At 31.2% G+C, this 23,637-nt stretch overlaps 2 protein-coding genes across 2 annotated transcripts; both read left to right on the plus strand.

Annotated features, from left to right (window-relative positions):
* Nucleotides 1–4,662: 4,662 nt before the first annotated feature.
* Nucleotides 4,663–12,657, plus strand: LOC108914261 (zinc finger protein 99-like). The gene is made up of 4 exons (XM_018720034.2): nucleotides 4,663–4,953; nucleotides 5,041–5,343; nucleotides 5,503–5,828; nucleotides 11,380–12,657. The coding sequence occupies exons 1-4, from the start codon at nucleotides 4,828–4,830 to the stop codon at nucleotides 12,566–12,568; spliced, it is 1,944 nt and encodes a 647-aa protein (XP_018575550.1). The 5' UTR covers nucleotides 4,663–4,827; the 3' UTR covers nucleotides 12,569–12,657.
* Nucleotides 12,658–16,590: 3,933 nt separating this feature from the next.
* On the plus strand, nucleotides 16,591–21,876 carry LOC108914267 (zinc finger protein 493-like). The gene is made up of 4 exons (XM_018720039.2): nucleotides 16,591–16,758; nucleotides 16,850–17,152; nucleotides 20,204–20,463; nucleotides 20,515–21,876. The coding sequence occupies exons 1-4, from the start codon at nucleotides 16,636–16,638 to the stop codon at nucleotides 21,650–21,652; spliced, it is 1,824 nt and encodes a 607-aa protein (XP_018575555.1). The 5' UTR covers nucleotides 16,591–16,635; the 3' UTR covers nucleotides 21,653–21,876.
* Nucleotides 21,877–23,637: the final 1,761 nt, after the last annotated feature.

The following is a 23,637-nucleotide window of genomic DNA, read 5'->3' on the forward strand; positions in this document are numbered from 1 at the left end:
GGAGATATAGCCCCCTGAAACAAGCCCCTAAAAATTTAATTTTTTTTATATCTCAGAGCTCTATCGCACAAGAACCACCAAATTTGGTACACAGGGATTTTATGACATGTAGAATGCGATGCTGATAAGCTTTTTGGCAAGGGGCCCCCACAAGACACTTTTTCGGGGGCCCCCTTGCTTTTGGGGCCACCGAACTTTAGTTGCATATTTAATTTTTAAAAAAATTAGTAGCCCCTTAGAAACTCCAGGGAATTTAAAAACTTTTTTGTCTCTTAAAATTTTTTCGAAAAAAGCAGCGTTTTTCGAAAAAATGGCTAAATGTGATTGGATGCATATCGAGGTTCATATGAAATTTTAAAGTGTTAATCGTAGGTGGCTGGCATTCGCAATAAACAATCAATTTTATTCTGTGACAGTTGTCATTAACCATCATCGGGAGCTTATGGATACAGGATCAGTAGTTGTAAAAAATCACAATTTAAAGAAATTTAATTTTAATTTAAAGAAATCACAATTTAAACATTAACAATTAATAAGAAAATGTGAATATCAAAATAAGATACAATAAACTTGGAAATTAATAACAAAATTAATGGTACTTCATGATTAAATAATTTAATTCTAAAAAGTTTGTTAAAATCACACTGGTCAGTTCCGTAAAACGTGTTCAAAGTGAGAACCGTTTTGTTCAACACAAGCCTGCAAACGTGACACGAAATTTTGACGTATTTTCGTGTGAATGTTGGGAATCTGTCTAATTTCTTCAGCCGCAGCAAGGATTCGTTCATGTAATTGTTCCCGGGTTCTAATTGGTACGGCATAGACGCGATCCTTCATGGCCCCCCAGAAAAAAAAGTCCATGGCATTTAGATCGGGAGAACGGGGGGGAAAATTTCATATAAATCCCGGATTTAAGTTGTAACGTTGAAGAGCCCATAAGCTAAAATTTCTTCTTCGTGGCAAATCTTCTACTTTAAGTTCCTGGGCCTTTTGAAAGTGAAAAGGTTTCAACAGTTGTCGTTTGATAAAGCGGTGTATTCTTGTTCTGGGAATCTCAAGTTGAGATGACGCGCGTCTTATGCTTATTTCGGGATTTTCTTCAATTAAATTTAAGATAATTTCTTCCTGTTCGGGAGTTAATAAATAACTTCTCCCTGAATTAGGTTTTTTCACAACTACGGATCCTGTCTCCATTAGCTGCCGATGTACTCGTGCAAACATTGAATGGTATGGGAGTATGCGTGCAGGAAATCGCTCGGCGTACAATCTGCATGCGAGACGTGAATTTCCACGAGCCTCCCCGTAAATTAGGTGCATTTGTACCCTTTCTTGGACAGAAAATCTCACCATTTTTTCGGGAACAATGATTACTGACAACTAATGGTAACACTTTGACACTGGTTAATGACAACTGTCACAGAATAAAGTTGATTGTTTATTGGGAATGCCAGCCACCTACGATTAACACTTTAAAATTTCATATGAGCCTCGATATGCATCCAATTACATTTAACCATTTTTTCGAAAAACGCTGCTTTTTTCGAAAAAATTTTAAGAGACAAAACAGTTTTTAAATTCTCTGGAGTTTCTAAGGGGCTACTAATTTTTTTAAAAATTAAATATCCAACTAAAGTTCGGTGGCCCCAAAAGCAAGGGGACCCCGAAAAAGTATCTTGTGGGGGCCCCTTGCCAAAAAGCTTATCAGCATTGCATTCTACATGTCATAAAATCCATGTGTACCAAATTTAGTGGTTCTTGTGCGATAGAGCTCTGAGATATAAAAAAAAATAAATTTTTAGGGGCTTGTTTCAGGGGGCTATGTCTCCGAAAGGGGGCCGCACTTATCAAAAATAAAAAATACGGGTCCCTTAAATTTCTCTTAAGAATTTCTGACCAAATTTTGTTGCATTTATTTCGGGACACCCTGTATATGGATTTTCATTTTCATATCAATAACCAGTCCTATGTGTATAGTAATACCTATTTGTTTGAATCAATCATCAATCATTGAATTTTACTGTTTATTCAGCATCTACTTTTTTAGAAGATCGTTATTTGAAAATATTTGAATATTTGAAAATATTGTTTTAATAGTTAAGAAAATGAGTTTTATGGAAGAGGTATTTTTATTGGCTCTTCTATTTAAAGAGGAAGACAAGCGCCAAAGAAAAAAGCATGAAAGATTTTGGATTTATCCAATTAACAGAAGCAGAAAGTAGAGGGTGAATTTCAAACTTTATTAAAAAAAATTGTTATTGGACGAACAGTGATTTTTTCAGTACCTCCGCATGTCATCTGGAAAGTGCAATGAGCTACTAGAGATTATTCACAAAGACATTCAGTTGCAAAATAGAAGACGGTAAGACGATAGAAGAAGGTAATTTCTTTTAAATTCCGTGTAGTTACGTTGCCGATTTACTTTGATTTTAAATGATTCATAGAATTAGCATGGTACGTGATCATCAAAAACATTCGCACTAGACATTCTTGAGCTCGTCTTAATCGCATCGCTGTCTCCCGTGCAAGGGCGTTTACTTAAACTTTAATTTTGAAAATTCATACACCTTTTTTTTAAAAACAATTGTAATAAATTAATATATTTGTTTATAAAAGAAATTAAAAATATAAAATTTTATGTTAAAAGGTAGTACATTTCTATATCTTAAAAATTTTGCTCTGGAATTTTAAATTTAAAAAAAAATAAATTTTTGTCTATCGAAATCAGAATAAAAGTTTACAGTGCAACTAAAGCTATATAATGTAACATACCAATTTTATATAGGGGGAATGAAAGAAAGAACGGAAGAATAAAAACCTGGCTGAAAAATGTATTATGGTACAAAATCGTCTCAATGGCTTAACTAATGAGTATACACAGAGAGCTTAATTTTGACCACCATGAAGATTTTATTAATAAAGTGGTCGACAAATTTTCAAAGAATCCTAAGATTGTTTTACCTAATTTTCGTTGAATTTCTTTTTTTTATTATTCATATATCTTTTTATGTTTTTCTTGTTGGGGTTGATCTATTTTCACAATAATTTGTAAAATAGAGAGGATCATGGGCCTATGGTTTTTTGCTTTTTAAAATACCTACAAGCCGTCAAATAGTATTAATATAAGACACACTATGAATGAACAGCCTAAACTGAAACAAGTTGTCATAAAATGTCACTGTAAGAGATAGTAGCCAACACTTTCAGGCAGATGGTGAAAAATTACACTAAAAAACTTGCGTGTAGAAAATTTCAGTAAAATACACCTTTTTTGGAAAAGATTACAAAAATTACATTTTTTGCACTCATTTCTGCAACACCCTGTATACTTCAAGCTTCTGACAACAAAATATATTATCGAGACAAAATTTGAACAATGTCAAATCTGTATTAAGACAAACTTATCGAATGGAGAAAGTACATTTTTGTCAACTTTTTTTAGTAGAAACTAGAAAGCCTAGTCAATTCATTAATATTTCCGGTTACTTTTACAAAAAGTTTAAATGTGAATAACTGCATTATATCAGTTTAAGCAACGAATTGTCTTTTTGGGGCACATTTCTTCCGATTTGTTGACGTTGATCCTGCCCCCTGAACACTTCTCTTAAAACTATAGGCACCGTCAACATTTAGACGGACCCTATATACAAAGGACCCCTATATTAAGGACAACATTTATATATAGTGTTTTGAACATTTATCTAACTTAAGTTACGGAATTAAAATTATTGTTATTTGTGGCATTAAATAGATTGCTCTGAAATGCTCTGAATGTAGAGTAGAACGAGTATTACTTCTGCACATGAACACAGATGGAAAAAGTGAACATGTGAGGTCACAGTTTAGAAATCACAGAAACTTTTTTACTAGTCTCTTTGATTTTAAGATAATTCAATTATAATTTGAACGTCAAAGTATTTGTCGTATTAGTCAAATTTGATATGCCAACTTATTTTTTCGGAAAAATGGGCGGGGCATGTGTCTACTGATGCGATTCAGCTGTTTTCAGAAATAGCAAAACAGCACCATCTCTCGGTCGTTTACGTTCGAGAAAATAAATAACAAATTTTCATATTTTTCTCAAAACTTTTTACTGGGTTTTTATTTTCGAGTAAAATATAAATATTTATGAAATTTATGTAAAAATGTTTGTTACACATGTCTAGAAATCAGTTTGTAATACTATGTAATTATGTATATTTCAATAGTGATACATATACTTATTTAGTCCATAAATAGTCAAATAATATACAATGGTAACTCTGACAAAACAAACTGTATTTAATTTAACTTTTGTGATTGACATTTGCCAACTGTAGTTTCAATGAATGTAAACCTTTAAATTTAAGAACGCCTGCCACAAAAAGATGTAATTTGTTACTGAAACTGTTGTAATAAGTTCCGATCAAGGTTCTGATAGCGTAGCTTATAGAGTCAGTGCTCCTAAACCCAATTTTTTTCGTTAATTGCGAAAATAAGCTGTCAAAACCAGGAAGAAAATTGTAACAGTCTGCCCCATGACGTCACCAAATGTATTTCATAGTCTGTGGTAATACCAACGAACAAACCTATATTGTATGGCCGTGTTCTTTTATTCCTCGTTTTAATGTGATGAATTCCATCGATGTATTACGATTGGTCTGTTTAAAAAATTCTAATCTCTTATTGGCTCTACGGAATCCATCACATCGAAATGATGAATAAAAGAACACGGCCTATGTTTGGGTCACAGCATAATAAATATTTATTTATGCTGTGTTTAGGTTATGTAACAATTGGAATTGGAATTATTTTGTAAACACAGTGTCATAGATTACACAGCGGTTAAAGATGCAACCAAGAAGTTTTAACGACATAATTTGCAGTCTGTGTCTTAATGTTGTAAGTGAAAGAAATTGTGAAATAACTGAAGATGTAAGGAAAGTTCTAGAAGTAGTTTTGCCAAATCTGATATTGGTAAGATGAAGTTATTAATATTACTCTCATGTGTATGGGGTAATTCTGTAGCTAATTTTGATATCTTTAGTTACGAATATATTTCAGAATTTGGAGGGAGTAGATAAGTTTGGAATGTGCACAGCATGTTCTGTAAAATTAATCTCCGCCTTTAATTTTAAATCGACATGTATGGATACCGAGGGAATTATTGTGCCTTATGTTAATTCTAGTGATAAGTCAGTGGTTGATTTGAAGGAAATTTATAAAAAGGAGAAAGAAAATATTCAGCTAACCGATATACAAGAAAATCAGAAAATATGTCGATTGTGTATTCAATTGGTGACAGATGGCTTTGTATCGCTAAATACAGTGGATGTTGACATAATTAATACATATATACCACAAGTCGTAAGTAAATTTCAAATTACAACATCTCGCGCAAATTACGTTACGTTATTGCAACATTTAATTCTCTCTACATATTTAAAATTTCATTTACTTGTTTTTCTTCACTTTCTTAAAAAAACAATAAATATTTCACCAAAGATTAACATCCTTTCATTGCAGAACATCAGTGCTACCAAGAATCCTGTTATATGCGGACCATGTTTTGAATCGCTTCGTACTCATGGTGATTTTTTAAAAAATTGCCTTGGTGCACATGAAAAATATAAAAGTACAAATAAACAATCTTATATTAAAATAGAAGAAATTGAAGTAAAACTGGAAGATGGTCAAGATGTTCAGGAGAAATACAGAGACATTAAATTGGAAGAGTTTGAAATAAAACTGGAAGATGACGGGGATATGCTCGAGAAATATAAAAGCGTTAATACGCAGGCTCATATTAAATCTGAAGAAATTGACATAAAGATAGAAGATGATCGGGAGAGGTAAGAAAATTTCGATGAAATCTTAGAAATTTCAAATTCATTCCAGTAGCGTTTCTATTTTTTATAGAGGTATCTTCTTAAAAATGATATATAAAATAGAATTAAAAACACAGTTGTTTTAGTTGAAATAGAAAAAGCAAAGTTATTGTAATGTGATCTGCAATTGAAGTTTTATGGTTAATAAAGAGATCTTGTTTTATAAAAGTGAAATAATGCTTTGTGGAATTCGGAAACCTTATTGAAAATGATCTCTACTTTTAACAGCGCACAATTCTGTCAAAAAGAAAAATAATAGATCAGGCTTGTAATTTGCTTGAATTTAAATTATTCTTGACCATTGAATTGAATTAATTCAGTCAGAAACCTCAAATTAGTGCAAAAATTTTTGTAAAAAAACATTCTTTATCAATTGTTTCTGAATTCCGCGAAGCTTATTATCAAATAAATCAAATTTCTAATAACACGTTATATTTGTATTGCAAATGACTAAAAAAAAAATTTATTACGCAAAAACCGTTAGAAATACGAGCAATTTACAACATTGAATAAACTCAAGAATAACCTTTCCTTTCATGATAAAATCAAAGCAAATGCTGTAAAGTTACCTGTAAAAAAATATGAGCACGTTTATTTAGGGGTGGACATGAATCGTATGAAATTGTGCCATCTAGTGGTTTTCATCAATATTTCTAGGACTGTGAATTCATTTTGAGGGAACTTTTTTGTAAATTCAAGGCTTTATTGTGAAATATTGTGTACATTATTATTTTCCAAAATATTGTCCATCACTAGCCTCTACTTATTCCCATCTTTCTGGCAGCATACAGATTCCCTATCAAAAGAACAACTCATTTGATATTATCCACCAATCAATCCAATTTTTCATATCTTTGTAAGATTGGAAGCGCTGCTTAACCAGGCCGTGTTCTATGGATTGGAACAAGTAGTAATCAATGGAGCAATATCTGGTGAATATAGCGGGTGGGGTAAATAAAACATCTCATTTCAGCGTTTCTTTTTTTATTTATTTTCCATTAAGACAGTATACATGTATACGATTCGTCAAGCACTTAATCTAACAAAAAAAAAAATAGAAACTTCAATTTAAAAATCTAAAAACTGACACACTGGAAAAACATTTATCGAGCAAATATAGATTTAACTTTCGTTTAAAAATATTTACAGATAAACAGTATTTAACATTGTTTGATAAACGATTAAAACATTTTGGACCCAAGCAGCAAGGAGCAATCAGGGCTAGTTTTAGTTTGGCAAACTGTATTGAAGTCGCCACTTCTAAAACGTCGAAACCGATACTCACATGTTTTTATTAATAGAGTATGTTTACCGTAAATTTCCAGCAGCACTTGATGACTTACAGCATTACTTTTCTTTGAATTAAACAGGAAAAGTAAAACTTCCCACAAATGGTGTTTTGTTATCTCGTAATTGGACATCTTCGGAGCTGAGAAAAAAAATGTTGCTACACTTCAGCAAAATGACTAATAATAAAAAGTAAATCCTAATGACAGAGCATTGACATGAATGTAGTTACAAAAGTGTCCGATGCGATATACAGGGTGTTAAAAAAAGAGTGTAAAATATTTAAGGAGGTAATAGTATGAACCAAAATAAGCAGAAAAGTCTCAATAAATTTGGTCCGCAAAGTAACGGCTGCGGAGATATATATGGAATGTTTTATGTTTTTTAGCCCCTTTTTTTATTTTGCAAAAACGTTGTGTATTTTCTTATAATAGTTGGTTGATGTTTAGCGAAATAAACAGTACGTATTTGACAGTTGTTCTCAGTGCACAAGTTTTCTTTCGCTATGGCTGGTTACTCTAACGCAAAATTAACAGACATGCATTTCATGTATGGTCGTGCTAATGGAAACGCCACCGAAGCGCGACGTCTTTATGTTAACGTTTATCCAAATCGCCAGATTCCTTCACAACGCATGTTTGGAAGAATTCACCAAAGATTGCGTGATACTGGTTCCTTGAGCAAACAGTGCCATTTATCCAGAAGACCAAGGTCGGTATCCACTCCTAGAGCAGAAGAAGAAATTCTAGCACTGGTAGAGCAGAATCCAGGTACGAGTGTGCGGAGAATATCAGCCGAGGTAGGAATTAGTGGTCCTCTTGTTTGGAGAATCCTTCACGAGCAACTGCTTTATCCATACCATGTGCAACGAGTACATGCCTTAAATCCAATAAATGATCATCAAGCACGTTTGGTTTTTCGCCGCTGGTTTCTACGTCATGATGCTGAAGACCCTTGTTTTCTTGCAAACATTCTTTTTACTGATGAGGCCGGGTTCACAAGAAATGGAGTGTTTAATTTTCACAATACGCATATTTGGGCCGACGAAAATCCTCATGCTCTAATAGAATCTGGACATCAGGCACGTTTTTCATTAAACGTTTGGATGGGTATTGTTGGTGACAGGTTTCTAGGTCCTGGTTTTACCAAACCGATTAACAGGCGCTGCTTACCTCAACTTTCTGCAGAACACACTGTATGAGTTTTTGGAAGACATTCCTTTGAATCAGAGGCAACAAATGTGGTTCCAGCATGATGGTGCTCCAGCTCATTTTTCCATGGCCGTTAGAGAGCATTTACACCAAACTTTTCCACATAGATGGGTAGGAAGTGCCGGACCTGTTTTATGGCCTCCAAGATCGCCTGATCTGAACCCTCTAGATTTCTTTGTTTGGGGATATGTGAAGACATTAGTGTATGGTACTCTTGTAAATGGCCTGGAAGAGCTGCAGCTACGGATTAATCAAAAGTGTCAAGAAATCCAAACCAAGGAGGGTGTTTTCGAAAGAGTTCGAATATCGTTGAGACGAAGATGTCGTGCCTGCTTGGAAATGGACGGAGGGCACTTTGAACATCTTCTGTAACTTTGTTTTTTGTTTGTTAAAAGCTTCCTTTGTCGGTTTATTCCTAATAAAATAAAATGTTTGAAAAACGAATAGTGGTCCATATCTCCGCAACCGTTACTTTGCGGACTCATGTTTATTAAGACTTTTCTGCTTATTTTGGTTCATACTATTACCTCCTGAAATATTTTACACTCTTTTTTTAACACCCTGTAGTATAAGTTACGCCATCTATTGTAAATCCCTCAAAATTTATTCACAGTGTTAGTACGTATATGTGTGCTGTTGTAGATATCTATGGGATATTCATTAAGTTCACGAAATTTAAAATTTTGGTGCTTACAGTTTAGGGTAAAAAATAGTGAAAAAAGTTGTTGGTTTGAAAATAATTATTATGAATTAGTAGGAAATGTTGCTCTAGTTAAAGCGTATTTGTACAAAATCAAAATGTATATTGCTTAATTCAAATTTACCAAGTGTTATTTGTGTACTACAAGCTATTTGCTCTATGAAAACATAAGTTTCAATCTACTCTTAAAAATTTGAATAATTTCACAAAGCAAACGTGATTTTTTATCTTTGTCGTAAAATAAAATTTCAAAAGCAACATTTCATTATTTTAAATAATCAATCGAATGGCATAGAAAAAAATTGTTTTAGTGTTAAATCATAAAAATTAACGAAAAAATTGAAATTGTTATAACTTTTTTATTAAAAATTAAAAAATATATATTTTTCTCTGAAAAGAAAGATTACATTATTTAGAGTAGATTGAAAGAAAAATTATAAAAGTCATTCATTTTTCTGCTTATAATTTTTTTAAATTTCTGAAATCATTCCTTAACTTCTAGCTATCCTAACTCTGTTAATTTTAATACTACAAGAAAAAGTCATTTTTATGTAGAATTTTATGCTCTACAACTTTTATAAGAATTTTTTTTCTAGCTCTTACCCCTTTTGAGTTATCTTGAAACACCCCTTCATTTTATTTGTTTTCACATGTGTTAAATGGTCCTTTAAATCGCAATTTGGTCAACTTGCCTGAATTTTTGATATAAGTATTAGTATACATAGTGTTATTGATAAGTTTTGCCAAACTTTAATGGTATATTCTGCCGATGAAATGAATCAACTTTCGCCCTATACAAATTTTTGATAGGACACTTCCCTTCCTAGATACAGGGTGTTAAAAGTTTTAAATATTTATATTATTTTTCCTGTAACTTCACTGGCATAAAAGATTGAGTGATAAAGTTTGGGGGATGACATTTTTTTAGTAGGGACTATATTTTCATGTACAACTTATTCTAAAATACACTCCAGTGGCATAGTTATTAGGNAAAATTAACGATTAAAAAATTGAAATTGTTATAACTTTTTTATTAAAAATAAAAAAATATATATCTTTCTCTGAAAAGAAAGATTACATTATTTAGAGTAGATTGAAAGAAAAATTATAAAAGTCATTCATTTTTCTGCTTATGATTTTTTTAAATTTCTGAAATCATTCCTTAACTTCTAGCCATCCTAACTCTGTTAATTTTAATACTACAAGAAAAAGTCATTTTTATGTAGAATTTTATGCTCTACAACATTTATAAGAATTTTTTTTTCTACCCCTTTTGAGTTATCTTGAAAAACCCCTTCATTTTATTTGTTTTCACATGTGTTAAATGGTCCTTTAAATCGCAATTTGGTCAACTTGCCTGAATTTTTGATTTAAGTTAGTATACATGGTGTTATTGATAAGTTTTGCCAAACTTTAATGGTATATTCTGCCGATGAAATGAATCAACTTTCGCCCTATAGAAATTTTTGATAGGACACTTCCCTTCCTAGATACAGGGTGTTAAAAGTTTTAAATATTTATATTATTTTTCCTGTAACTTCACTGGCATAAAAGATTGAGTGATAAAGTTTGGGGGATGACATTTTTTTAGTAGGGACTATATTTTCATGTACAACTTATTCTAAAATACACTCCAGTGGCATAGTTATTGGGGGAGTAAGGGACCTTTTTTGAAAAAAAAAATCGTACGCCACTAGTTTTTTAAATAATTTTAAATGTTTTTAAAATATACAATCAATTTGTGGCAATAAAGTATTCTTGTAAAGTATTCGTAAAATTTACTGGTCTTCAGATAATTGGAAAATCAAATAAGTATTTTCTTATTTGATTTACCAATTGATTGTACATTTTAAAAACATTTAAAATTATTTAAAAAACCATTTTTAACCAAATTTTGAGCATTATTAAAACTCCTATTATAACCGTTCAGGAATGCATTTTACAGAAAAAAGTGCAGGAACTACTCTATTAACACTTCTGTGTATTTTAATTTCAAAACCTTAACTATTTTAACAAAAAAATCGAGATATCCACTGATTTTTTGAGCTTAGGGAAAAATCCTAACATGATGGAGCATTTCTTATGGCTCCCTTGTTTTCAGCCTGTCAAAATACAGATATCTAAATTTTTGTTTGCAGGGCATTTAACACTAACTTGTATGTACATCTTCGTATGACTGAACTAGTTTCAGCAAGACCTAATATATTTGTAAGCTTTGATTTTATACATGTCTTGCGGGAATGGAAAACCCCTAGAGAAGAGAGAATCCATTTCTTTAAATTTTTCACTTCATCATGATCATTTTTAAATTTTTCAGGGAGTCTTCTTCATATGAGTTAGATGTTGAAAACGTTAAAAAGGAAAATCGGCGCACTTCGGAGAGCACAGATATACTTAAATCTGAGACTGGATTTAACGAAAACTGTATGACCTCGATGTTATTCCACACTGTCCAAACATCAAACAGTGAAGTAACCAAGTTTCAGAAGTGTGAACCTTTGTTATGTACACGATTGTACCAATGTGATAAATGTGACTACAAATCTAAGCTTAAATCGAATCTGAAAAGGCATCAATTAATACACAAAAACCCTTCAACAGTGCAAACATACAAGTGTGATATATGTACCTATGAAACTAAACAAAAGTGTCATCTCAAAGTGCACGAGTTAACACACAAAGATTCTTCGGATGTCCAAATCTACACATGTGGTATATGTAGTTATAAAACTAAACAAAGGAGTCATTTGAAGAGGCATGAGTTAACTCATAAGGATCCTTCAGAAATCCAAATGCATGAATGTGATGTGTGTAATTTTGAAACTAAACTTAAAAGTGCTTTGAAAAGACATCAGTTATTGCACAAAGACCCTTTGGGAATTCAAATGTACAAATGTGATAATTGTGGTTTTGAAACTAAATATAAGGGAGCTCTGAAAGAGCATCAAATAGTACACAAAAATATTTCAAAAATCCAAATGTACAAATGTGATACTTGTGTCTATGAAACTAAACACAAAAAATATCTAAAAATTCATCAGTTAACTCACAAAGACCCTTCAAAAATACAAATGTACAAGTGTGACACCTGTAGTTTTGAAACTAAATATAAACGTGTTGTAAAAAGGCATCAGTTAACGCACAAAAAATCTTCAGATATCCGAATGTACAAATGTGATATTTGTATCTATCAAGCTAAATACAAGAAATATGTAAAAGATCATCAGTTAATGCACAAAGATCCTTCAGAGATCCAAATGTACAAATGTGATACTTGTATTTTTGAAACTAAGTTTAGAAGCAGTCTAAGATTGCATCAATTAACACACAAAGATTCTTCAGAAGCCCAAATGTACAAATGCGATAATTGTATTTATGAAACTAAATATAAGCAAGTTCTAGAAAGGCATCAGATAATGCATAAAAATTCTTCAGATATCCAAATGTACAAATGTGATATTTGTATCTATGAAACTAAACACAAAAAATACCTAAAAGATCATTAGTTAACACACAAAGACCCTTCAGAAGTCCAAATGTACAAGTGTGATAAGTGTACTTTTGAAACTAAGTTTCGAAGCAGTCTAAGATCGCATCAAATAGTACACAAAAACCCTTTGGAAATCCAAATGTTCAAGTGTGGTACATGTTATTATAGAACTAAACGTAAGAGTCATCTAAAAGTGCATCAGTTAAAGCATAAGAACTCTTAAGAAATTCAAGTACCTACAACTGTGATGTATGTCATTACAAAATTAATTTAAACAAACAGTCGATCTACAAAGATTTCTGAGAAACTCGAATGGACAAATGTGATAATTGTGCGATCCATATGATTGAACGATGGCAAGCGGCAGCTTGGGTTGTTTCACACAAAGCCAGTCAGTCACATTTGAAATTGCTGGATTTGATAGAACAGATTTCCGTTGACATAAAGCAGAGATGAGAAAATTGTCGAGTCCAGAACTAATTCATCGTGAATGTTGATATCCCTTCTTGTGAAATAACACTTCTGTAATTTGTATTTTGTTTCCGACTTTCCAAAATGTAGAATTTTCAAATTAAAAAATTTGGGCTCAACCGAAAGGTGTACCACTTTTTCATCTTCAACACAGGGTGAATTTAATTAGGAAATTATAAAATTTCTTCCTTTTTATTCGAAAATAAGTCATTTACGAGTTTTTATCTTTTTAATCTAAAATAAGCTTATCATAAAGTTGCGTAAATTGGAAATTACTTTAAAACTGTACTTTTTTCCCCTATTGTCAATGAATTGCCGTTTTTATTGCAACAACTCAAAATTTGTGACAATAATGACATTTTAAATATAAAATTGGAGATATTGATCATTTCTATTTTAAATACGAAACTACATTTTAGTTAATTTAATTTCATAGAAAAAAATTTGTATTCCCAATTTTATTTTTAAAATGTCTTAATAAACTTTTACAATTTTTGATTATACAAACCCGACACATAAATACCTACAAGTGAAAAATTGTTAAAAGATAACTACACTGCTCAAAATAATTAGAGGAACACTTATTTAAATCTGATTTTATTTCTTGTAGCTTTTTTGAATTGGCGCTGTTGTCTCAAGAGTGATTATGTAAATATGTTTTATTATCATAAATTTATTCGAACAAAATGTTAGTCTTTAAGATATGCATTATTAGATTTATACAGTATTACAAATAAAAAAGTTATTGAGATTTAAATAAGTGTTCCTCTAATTATTTTGAGCAGTGTAGTTTGTGTTTATTTGAACCAATAGTATAACTTGTTAGAATCTTTATATAATAAAACAGAAATTATAATAAAAAAAATTACATATGAGAATTATTTTTATACAGGGTGATTTACAAACCGTGCCAAAAGTGAAACCTCGTATTCTTTGGTGAATTTTAAGGGAAGTATTTCATTAAAGTTTTTATCCAGAACGCTTCGTTAAAGAGATACAGGATGTTAAACTTAAAAAAATGTTTTTAATTTTTTTTAAATAATTTAAAAACTAGTAAATGAAATAATTTGAAATGGGGCACATGTATGTATGTAAACATTTTCCAAAATCTGAGGCCTTTTCCTAAAATTTAGATGCTCCAGTGGTATACAGTGTATGAGATACAGGGTATCGGTGGCATATTTTTCTAAATAAAATAGTATGTATTCCACTGCTTTGCGGTAACAATCATGATATTTTCGTATTCGTCTTTCAATTTTCCACAAATTACTACTCACTTATGTTTTTTTGCAAAAAGCCTGATTTTTGGGTAAAACAACTAACAAACTGGAAATACACTTCGATATTCAAATATAATGTTTTTTAAAATTACATAGTGAGCTGCGATAGCAATTTTAACATTCTGAGCAGTTAGAAGAAAGAATAAATAATGCTTTTCATAAGATTCAAGCAACAATAAATTGCGAACAAATTACACTTTCATTATTAAAAAGATGTTGGGCCTGTGTTCTCGGAAATGGAGTTTTTTTTGAGCATTTACTTTGTTAAGTACGGTGTCATACTTTATCTTATTCTTATTTAAAAGAATTAAATTTAAATATGAGTTTTGACAACTGTGCCAGTGCCCAATTGTGCATGCGCTGTGATTAAAGCGCGCCGTTGCATGACATCACACTATTCCAGAGGCGGGGTATAAAAATTACTAAAAAAAAAAAAGGTTAAACAAAATAAAGTTTTCACAATAGAATTTGGAAGTTTAAACTATTGATACGTGTTTGTGAAGGTTAAAGGTAGTTCACTTAAAGTTACACCCTGTATATGTTAGTTTAAATTGGTGGATACATTATTCTACATTTTTTATGGTGTATGATTATTTCCAACTTGTACTCCATTGTTTTGTTTAGTTGTTTAATGTTGCCCTGTTATTTGGATTATTAATCTTGTTGTGTTTCCGGTTTCTTAAGTAAGTAATTGTAATTCTGTTAAAATATAAAATTTAAAAAAAAATAAAAAATATATAAACTAATTTTCAAATGTGCTTAAATTTATTATTTATTCCCTGAACATAAGAACAGATACTATACAGAAAATGGACAGAAGTAGAAAAATATTTTTAAAAGTCATAAAAGAAACCGAGAAAAGTGAAATACCATTTAACAATGTTTTTCATAGAAACACTATAAAAATGTGGTTTGGCTTTAATCTGCAGAATGAGCGTTGCCCAAAATGTTATTTTAAATAGTTATTAATTACTGTTTTTTAATAGATATTACTGGGGCATTTAGTACATAGAGAGTTATTTCCCGCAATATCAGTTAAGAATTTTTGTTATCAAAGAACATTGACTTCATTTGAAGGTATTTGAGGAAAAGTTTTTGAATTTACTCGAGTTAGCTTAATACCTTTTAAAAGAGGAAAGGTGTGAGAGCTTATAATAAAGAATATATTTTAAAAGTATATCTTTTTTATGTAGAGTTGCCCACTGAATCTAAAAATGAATCTCAAATTATTATTAGGTCATTGGTGTAGAAGTTCGGGTAAAAAAGTCCCTCTTTACTACCCATTCCTACCCCGCTGACCTACAAAAAGTTGTAAATTATGCAGATGTGTAAATGTTTTAACACTACACCAAATTTGAATCAATTTGTTATAAGCATACCAACAATTTCATAAAAGACATGATTTTAAAAACCGACCAATACGGCTCTGTATAGTGAAAACGGTGAGACTTAGACCCTTGCTTTATAAGGCAATTCTGAATTACTTATTGAGTTCTATTTGGGGTTAAAGTTTGATTCACTTGAACTGAAACACCCTGTAGACTGACTGATGAATTAGCGATAACTCATCGATTCTGTCAACTAAATCTAGCCATTTTGCTGGAAGTAGGTAATGGATTGTCTCTGGGTAATGGTAGATATAATCCCAAAAAAATGTAACGTTTCTACACCACTGATTTTTTTCTAACTTTCTGGACTATGAAATTTCTGTTATATTTGTTTTATAATTAAATTAAAACAAAGTAAAAGAAAATATTAAATGAGTAAAAGGAAGACCAAGGTATCCTGTTATAGACATGTTAGATCGTTATATCAAATGTCATATCACTTGATCATCCTAAAGTGTACTCTACGATCAAAAGATAGTTGTTGCTTTGAAAGATTTTAATTTTATGGCTGAGGACAATACCTAATTATTTTTTATAATTTCAACACTCCGTGGGTGAACGATATAAAAAAAAAACAGGAGTTTTAATTTCGTCGTTGAATCTATATCCCTGTGAATTTTTATATATGTACGCCATTAAAATATGTATAACACTTTCATAATAAAGTCTGGATAATAAGAAAGAACAATATAATGTAGGTGATGTAAAATGGCTCTACACAAATTTCTTCACTTTTTAATTTTTAATTACTTTATCAAAATGAACTAGTTTAGAGCAGTGTATATTTAGTGGTAACCATGGACCAACCGCAATATTTCCAGTCCATTTCGATATACTCTATGGGCCAAAGCTATGAAAGAAGAAGAAAATACTATGTGAGGATTGTGAGGTTATGGAATGATTATTTCTTTGTTTAAACTTTAGAATTTTAGATAAGAAAAGAAATGCACTCAGGAAACTTGAAAGAAACGTTTTGCCAGCTTTGCCTAAATATTATAAACGATAGAAGTTACCAATTAACAGAACAAGACATAAGAGAAGTCCTAAAAATTCTTTTACCAACTCTGGTAACGTCACCTTATTAATGTTATTATGACTATTTTTTTTTTGCCTATTATATAGTTTATTAATATATCTTTAATTACGAATCTGTTTCAGAATTTGGAGGAAACAGCTGAACATTTCATGTGTGAAGAATGTTCCATAAAATTACATGCCGCTTTTAATTTTAAATTGACGTGTATGGATACTGAAGATGTTATTTTTTCTCATATTAATGCCAGTAAAATGTCGGTGGTTGATTTAGAAGAAGTTTATTTAAAGGAGAAGGGAAATATTCAGTTGGCTGAAATATTGGAAAATCAAAGAATTTGTCGATTATGTATACATTTGATAACTTACGGATTTGCATCATTAAATGAAATTGATATTGACATAATTGGAATATATATACCACAAGTTGTAAGTATCTCGGAGTGTATAGTTCCTATGTACTTTTAATGTTTTTAATATTAAGTAAAACTTTAAACATGAGCGTTGACTGAACATTCTTGATCTGTGGAACTGATTTTATAAATCAGCAAATTGAGCAGTTCTGCCAATGTGCAGGTATTTATATATGCCTGAAGGTAAAAAAAAGTATGGGGATAAAAGTGGGAAATTTATATTTCAAATATTTAATCCACAATCCATCCAAAATCATCTTGCATTTTGCGTAACAGTCCTTGAAAACTGCAGTTATAAGATTGCAATGTTAACTAGTCGATGGTGGTGAACATTAGCCAAATTCCACTATTTTAAATTTTGACCATTCAACAAGGTGTGTTTTGTATTTATCTAGTCCTAAGATCTTAATCATTATTACAGTATCAGAACGGGAGAAGTTAAAATGTATTTACTTTATAATTACATATCATTTGATTGTCAGTCATAATGTCCCAATATAACCACAATAGAATACAAATCAGTAAGTGCATACACTTTTGTAAATAGATTTTAAGAAGGTGACCTTGAGCAAATTCATTGTACTATAAATTTTCTATATTTCAAATCCATTTACTTTTGCCAGATTTTGAGTCAATTTATATACTTATTTTTCTGATAATATTTTAGTATACTTTGCTGGTAATAAAATAAGTAAAAAATTCTGTAAGATACGAAATCCGCTAACTAAATTGATATTTATAAGAATAATTTTTCAACTAATTTTTTATTTTCTACATACAGGGTGTTAGTAAATAAGTGCTACAAATTTCAGGGTGTTATTCTACATGAGAAAATAATGGCAGTTTGCTTATAAACGTATGTCCGCAAATGATTCGTTTTCCGAGATACGGGGTGTCAAAGTTTTTCTTAAAAACTGACGATTTAATTTATTGCTCTGAAACCGGTCGAGATGTGCAAATGAAATTTGGTGGGTTTTAAGAGGTAGTTATTGCGCATTTTTTGACACGCAATTAAGAATTTTATGTTCATCATTGGCGCGCGTACGGGTAATAATCTCAATTTTTTTAAAGAAAAAAATGGTACGCCACTGAGATATTACAAATTAAAAATCATTTTTGAATTCCTCGTTCAATTTGTGACAAAAAATCTCTCTTGCCTTTTCTTCGTATGGGGCGCCGTTTTGATGCAAAAAAATAAAACATCTTAACGCGTATTTTTTATTTCTTTAATACATTACCTAGTAGGCTACTGTCAACATTTGTCTGTTAAATACGAATATTTTTAAGAAATGTCAAATTAGCGTTTCGTCATTATTAATTTATTAAGCTTTTAGTTTGCTATAACATTAGTGTTAATAAGTAATTAATTTTTCTTTTATCGAAAAGAATGGAAAATTTTACAAATGCGGAATTGTCAGACATGCATTTTGTCTATGGTCGAAGTAATGGAAATGGTCGGCAAGCTCGACGATTGTATGCTGAGTTGTATCCAGGACGTAGGGTACCTCATCACACAATATTTGCTCGTCTTCATCAACGTTTGCGCGAAAATGGTTCATTTAAGAAACAAACGGTTGACTGTGGGCGCCCTCGAGAAGTACGAACTGTGCAACTAGAAGAAGCAGTTCTCGAGTTAATTGCGGAGTCACCTGAAACAAGTACTCGAAAAATTGCCAACATATTGAATGTAAGCAACTTCACTGTATTTAAAATTCTTAAAGAACAGCAATTGTATCCGTTTCATATTGAACGTGTGCAAGCTCTACTACCTAGAGACTTTTTTCCGCGCCTATTTTTTTGCCAATGGATTAATCATCAAATCGCTCAAATTCCTAATTTTTTAAATGCCGTTTTGTTTACTGACGAGGCTACTTTTGGACGACAGTGTATACGAAATTTCCATAACAATCACTTATGGGCTGAGGAAAACCCCCATGGAATCTTTGAAGCTCATTTTCAGCATCAGTTTTCCGTAAATGTATGGCTTGGGGTAATTGATGATCATTTAATCGGTCCATATTTCCTCCCACAACGACTAACAGGCGAATCTTATCTTAACTTCCTACAAAAAGAGTTACCTGTTCTTCTTGAAGAAATTCCTCTACAGCTGAGACAACACCTATGGTACATGCATGATGATGCACCAGCCCATTTTAGCATTAATGTACGTAATCACTTAGACACTGTATATCCGAATCGTTGGATAGGTAGGGGAGGTACGGAACATTGGCCTGCTCGATCGTCGGATTTAAATCCTCTTGATTTTTGCATTTGGGGTTTTCTTAAGCCATTAGTTTATTCCACTCCCGTTGAAAATGTTGATGACCTGAGGAATCGAATTATAGTCGGCTGTGAGACAATAAGAAATATTCCAGGAATATTTGCGCGAATACGACAATCAATGAGGCAAAAAGTTGAATTTTGTGTCACGTCTGAGAGAGGTCATTTTGAACATTTGTTGTAGCTTTTGCGCCTTTTCAAAATTTTATTAGTGTTATTTTCTGTTATTGTTCTGGTTTAATGTTATTGTATTAGATAGTTCTTGATAATGTATTAAAGAAATAAAAAATACGCGTTAAGATGTTTTATTTTTTTGCATCAAAACGGCGCCCCATACGAAGAAAAGGCAAGAGAGATTTTTTGTCACAAATTGAACGAGGAATTCAAAAATGATTTTTAATTTGTAATATCTCAGTGGCGTACCATTTTTTTCTTTAAAAAAATTGAGATTATTACCCGTACGCGCGCCAATGATGAACATAAAATTCTTAATTGCGTGTCAAAAAATGCGCAATAACTACCTCTTAAAACCCACCAAATTTCATTTGCACATCTCGACCGGTTTCAGAGCAATAAATTAAATCGTCAGTTTTTAAGAAAAACTTTGACACCCCGTATCTCGGAAAACGAATCATTTGCGGACATACGTTTATAAGCAAACTGCCATTATTTTCTCATGTAGAATCACCCCCTGAAATTTGTCGCACTTATTTACTAACACCCTGCATAATGTCATCAGCAAGTGTTAATAATCTCAAGAAATTGACACAACTCATTTTTATTGTAGAACCTCAATCTTACCAATAACCCTGTTATATGCGGGTCATGTTTTGATTCACTTTATACACATGGCAATTTTTTAAAGAAATGCCTTGATGCACAGGAAAAATACAAAAGTGCTGATAAAAAATGTAATATTAAATCTGAAGAGACTGAAATAAAACTGGAAGAAGGTAGTCAAGATGGGCAAGAGAAATTTAAAAGTATTGATAAACTGTTTTATGTTAAATCTGAAGATATTGAAATAAAGTTAGAGGAAGACGATAGGTAAGAATGGTGTCTTTTTTTAATAAATTTCTCAAAACAAATATTTTTCAGTAATTCTTCATATAACTTGGACGATGGAATAATTGAAATCAAAAAGAGGCACATTTCAGAAGATGTAGAAGAAATAAGGGAGGAATATAAATGTGAGACAGGATTTAACGATGACTGCACAGTGTCGATGTTAGTTCACAATGTTGAAATACCCAAAGGCCACATGTCTAGATTGCAGCAACCTGAACTTTCATTAGATACACAATTATACCATGATTACAAGTTTAAACAGAATCTGGAAGAGCATATGTCGGTACACAAAAGTATTTTAGACGTGGGAAAGTACAAGTGTGATACGTGTAGTTTTGAGACTAAACGTAACGAAAATTTGAAAAGGCATCAGCTATTACACAAAGACCCTTTGGAGATTGAAATGTACAATTGTGATATGTGCAGTTTTGAAACTAGACACAAGGGCTGCCTGAAGACGCATCAATTAATGCATGAAGCTTCTTCACAAATCCAAATGTACAAGTGTGATACTTGTACTTACAAAACTAAATATAACAGCAACCTACATAAGCACCAGTTGATACACAAAGATTCTACAGAAATCCAAATGTATACGTGTGATACATGTAGTTTTAAAACTAAATATAAGTGTGCTCTAAACAAGCATCTGGTAACGCACAAGGACCCCTCAGAAATGCAAATGTACAAGTGTGATATGTGTAGTTATGAAACTAAACTTAAAGGTCATTTGAAAGCACATCAGTTAGTGCACAAAAATTCTACAGAGGTCCGAGTGTACAAGTGTGATACGTGTAGTTTTGAAACTAGATATAAGGGCTCTCTGAAGACGCATCAATTAACACACAAAAATTCTCCAAAGATCCGAATGTACAAGTGTCATCTCTGCAGTTTTCAAAGTAGATATAAAAACTGTCTGAATGCGCATCTATATCTGCATATGAAATCTTCAGAAACCCAAATGTACAAATGCGACTCTTGTATTTATGAAACTAAAGAAAAGAATGATCTGAACGCGCATAAGTTAATGCATAAAGACTCTTCGGAAATGCAAATGTACAATAGTGATTCTTGTACCTATGAAACTGAACATCAGCATCATCTAAAACGTGATCAAGTAATACACAAAGATCCTTCAGAAATCCAAGTGTATAAATGTGAGTTATGAAAAGAATTTGAAAATCCTCAATTAATTCATGGGAACCCTTCTGCAACATGACTGATGATAAACACTATGGTATATGTCGTCTGTCAATACATAAGAAAGCGTCCTGATAATTGACACCTTTCATAATTTTATAACTATACAGGGTGTATCATAATTAATATCGCAAATTAAAACAGCTGTAAGTATGAAAGTTGTAAAGCATACAATTCTACATAAAAATGCCCTCTTTACTTTTTCTTGTATTATTAAAATTAACAGAGTTATAGAGGCTAGAAGTTAAGGGAAGATTTCAGAAATTTAAAAAAATCATAAGTAGAAAAATTAATGAATTTTGTAATTTTATTTCAATCTAAAAAATGTAAACTTTCTTTTCAGAGAAATAGATGTATTTTTTAATTTTTAATAAAAAAATTATAACAATTTCAAATTTGTTGTTCACCCCCCTAAACAGAGATTTTCATGAAAACCTCGAAACAGGTCAATTTAATTTTGGCAATTTGTTTACATAAATCATATTTTTAATTCTTTTTCAGTAAATATGATTTTTTTATAAATAAAAAATATAGTTTTTCTGAAATAAAAAATAAGGGTAGCGACCCCCAAACATGGAGTAACTTGAGAAATATTTGTTTTTTATCATAAGTAATTTCCATTTTGTTTCATTTCAAAATATTGATTAGAACCCCAGAAATTTTGAAAAAACTGTTTTGGGGAGCGGACTTTTAGGGTGTATTTCACGTTTTTCCGCCGATAAAAAAAATACGTCTACATTTTTTAGAGTAGATTGGAAAAAAATTACAAAATTCATTCGTTTTTCTGCTTATGATTTTATAAAATTTCTGAAATTTTCCCTTAACTTCTAGCCTCCCTAACTCTGTTAATTTTAATAGTTCAAAAAAAAGTCAAGATGCCATTTTTATGTAGAATTGTATGCTTTACAACTTTTATAAGAAACTTTTTTTTCTAGCCCTTGCCCCTTTTGAGTTATCTTAAAAAGCTCCTTTGTTTTATCTCTTTTCCCCCTTGGCCGGGGGTTGAACAAAAAATTAGTGTCACTTATTGTTATAATATAGCTCAAACTAACTCATATCAAAAATTCGACAAGTTGACCAAAATTTCAATTTAAAGGTTTATTTAATTGGACTAATAATGGACATTGTTTCTTTGCTTAGCGATTAGGGAATCTTGTCTGGTAAATGAGAGGATTAGATAAGATTATGTAAAAGTAATTATGTAATATAAGCAAACATTTTTCCAATTGTTATAAACTAAACATGTTTTAAGTAATACTTAAGTAGAACGATAAAATTAAAATTTCTCACAAAAATAAAAATTTCTGTTTCATTTTGCATTGAGCATTTTTACTTTTTAGCCCACACATTTGAATTATTAAATTATTAATATAAATTATGAATATCATGAAATTGAATTACAAGACATGTAACCAATCANAATATGATTTTTTTATAAATAAAAAATATAGTTTTTCTAAAATAAAAAATAAGAGTAGCAACCCCCAAACACGGATTCACTTGAGAAATATTTGTTTTTTATCATAAGTAATTTCCATTTTGTTTCATTTCAAAATATTGATTAGAACTCCAGAAATTTTGAAAAAACTGTTTTGGGGAGCGGATTTTGAGGGTGTATTTCACCCCGTAAATATGTTTTTCCGCGAAAAAAAAAATACGTTTCTCTTTACATTTTTTAGAGTAGATTGGAAAAAAAATTACAAAATTCATTCGTTTTTCTGCTTGCTATAATTTTTTAAAATTTCTGAAATCTTCCCTAAACTTCTAGCCTTCCTAACTCTGTTAATTTTAATAGTTCAAAAAAAAGTCAAGATGCCATTTTTATGTAGAATTGTAACTTTACAACTTTTATAAGAAACTTTTTTTTCTAACCCTTGCCCCTTTTGAGTTATCTTGAAAAGTTCCTTTGTTTTATCTCTTTTCACCCTTGGCCGGGGGTTGAACAAAAAATTA

The sequence above is a fragment of the Anoplophora glabripennis genome, unplaced genomic scaffold, assembly GCF_000390285.2.
Source record: "Anoplophora glabripennis isolate ALB-LARVAE unplaced genomic scaffold, Agla_2.0 scaffold1169, whole genome shotgun sequence".
In the NCBI taxonomy this organism is placed as follows: Eukaryota; Metazoa; Arthropoda; class Insecta; order Coleoptera; family Cerambycidae; genus Anoplophora; species Anoplophora glabripennis.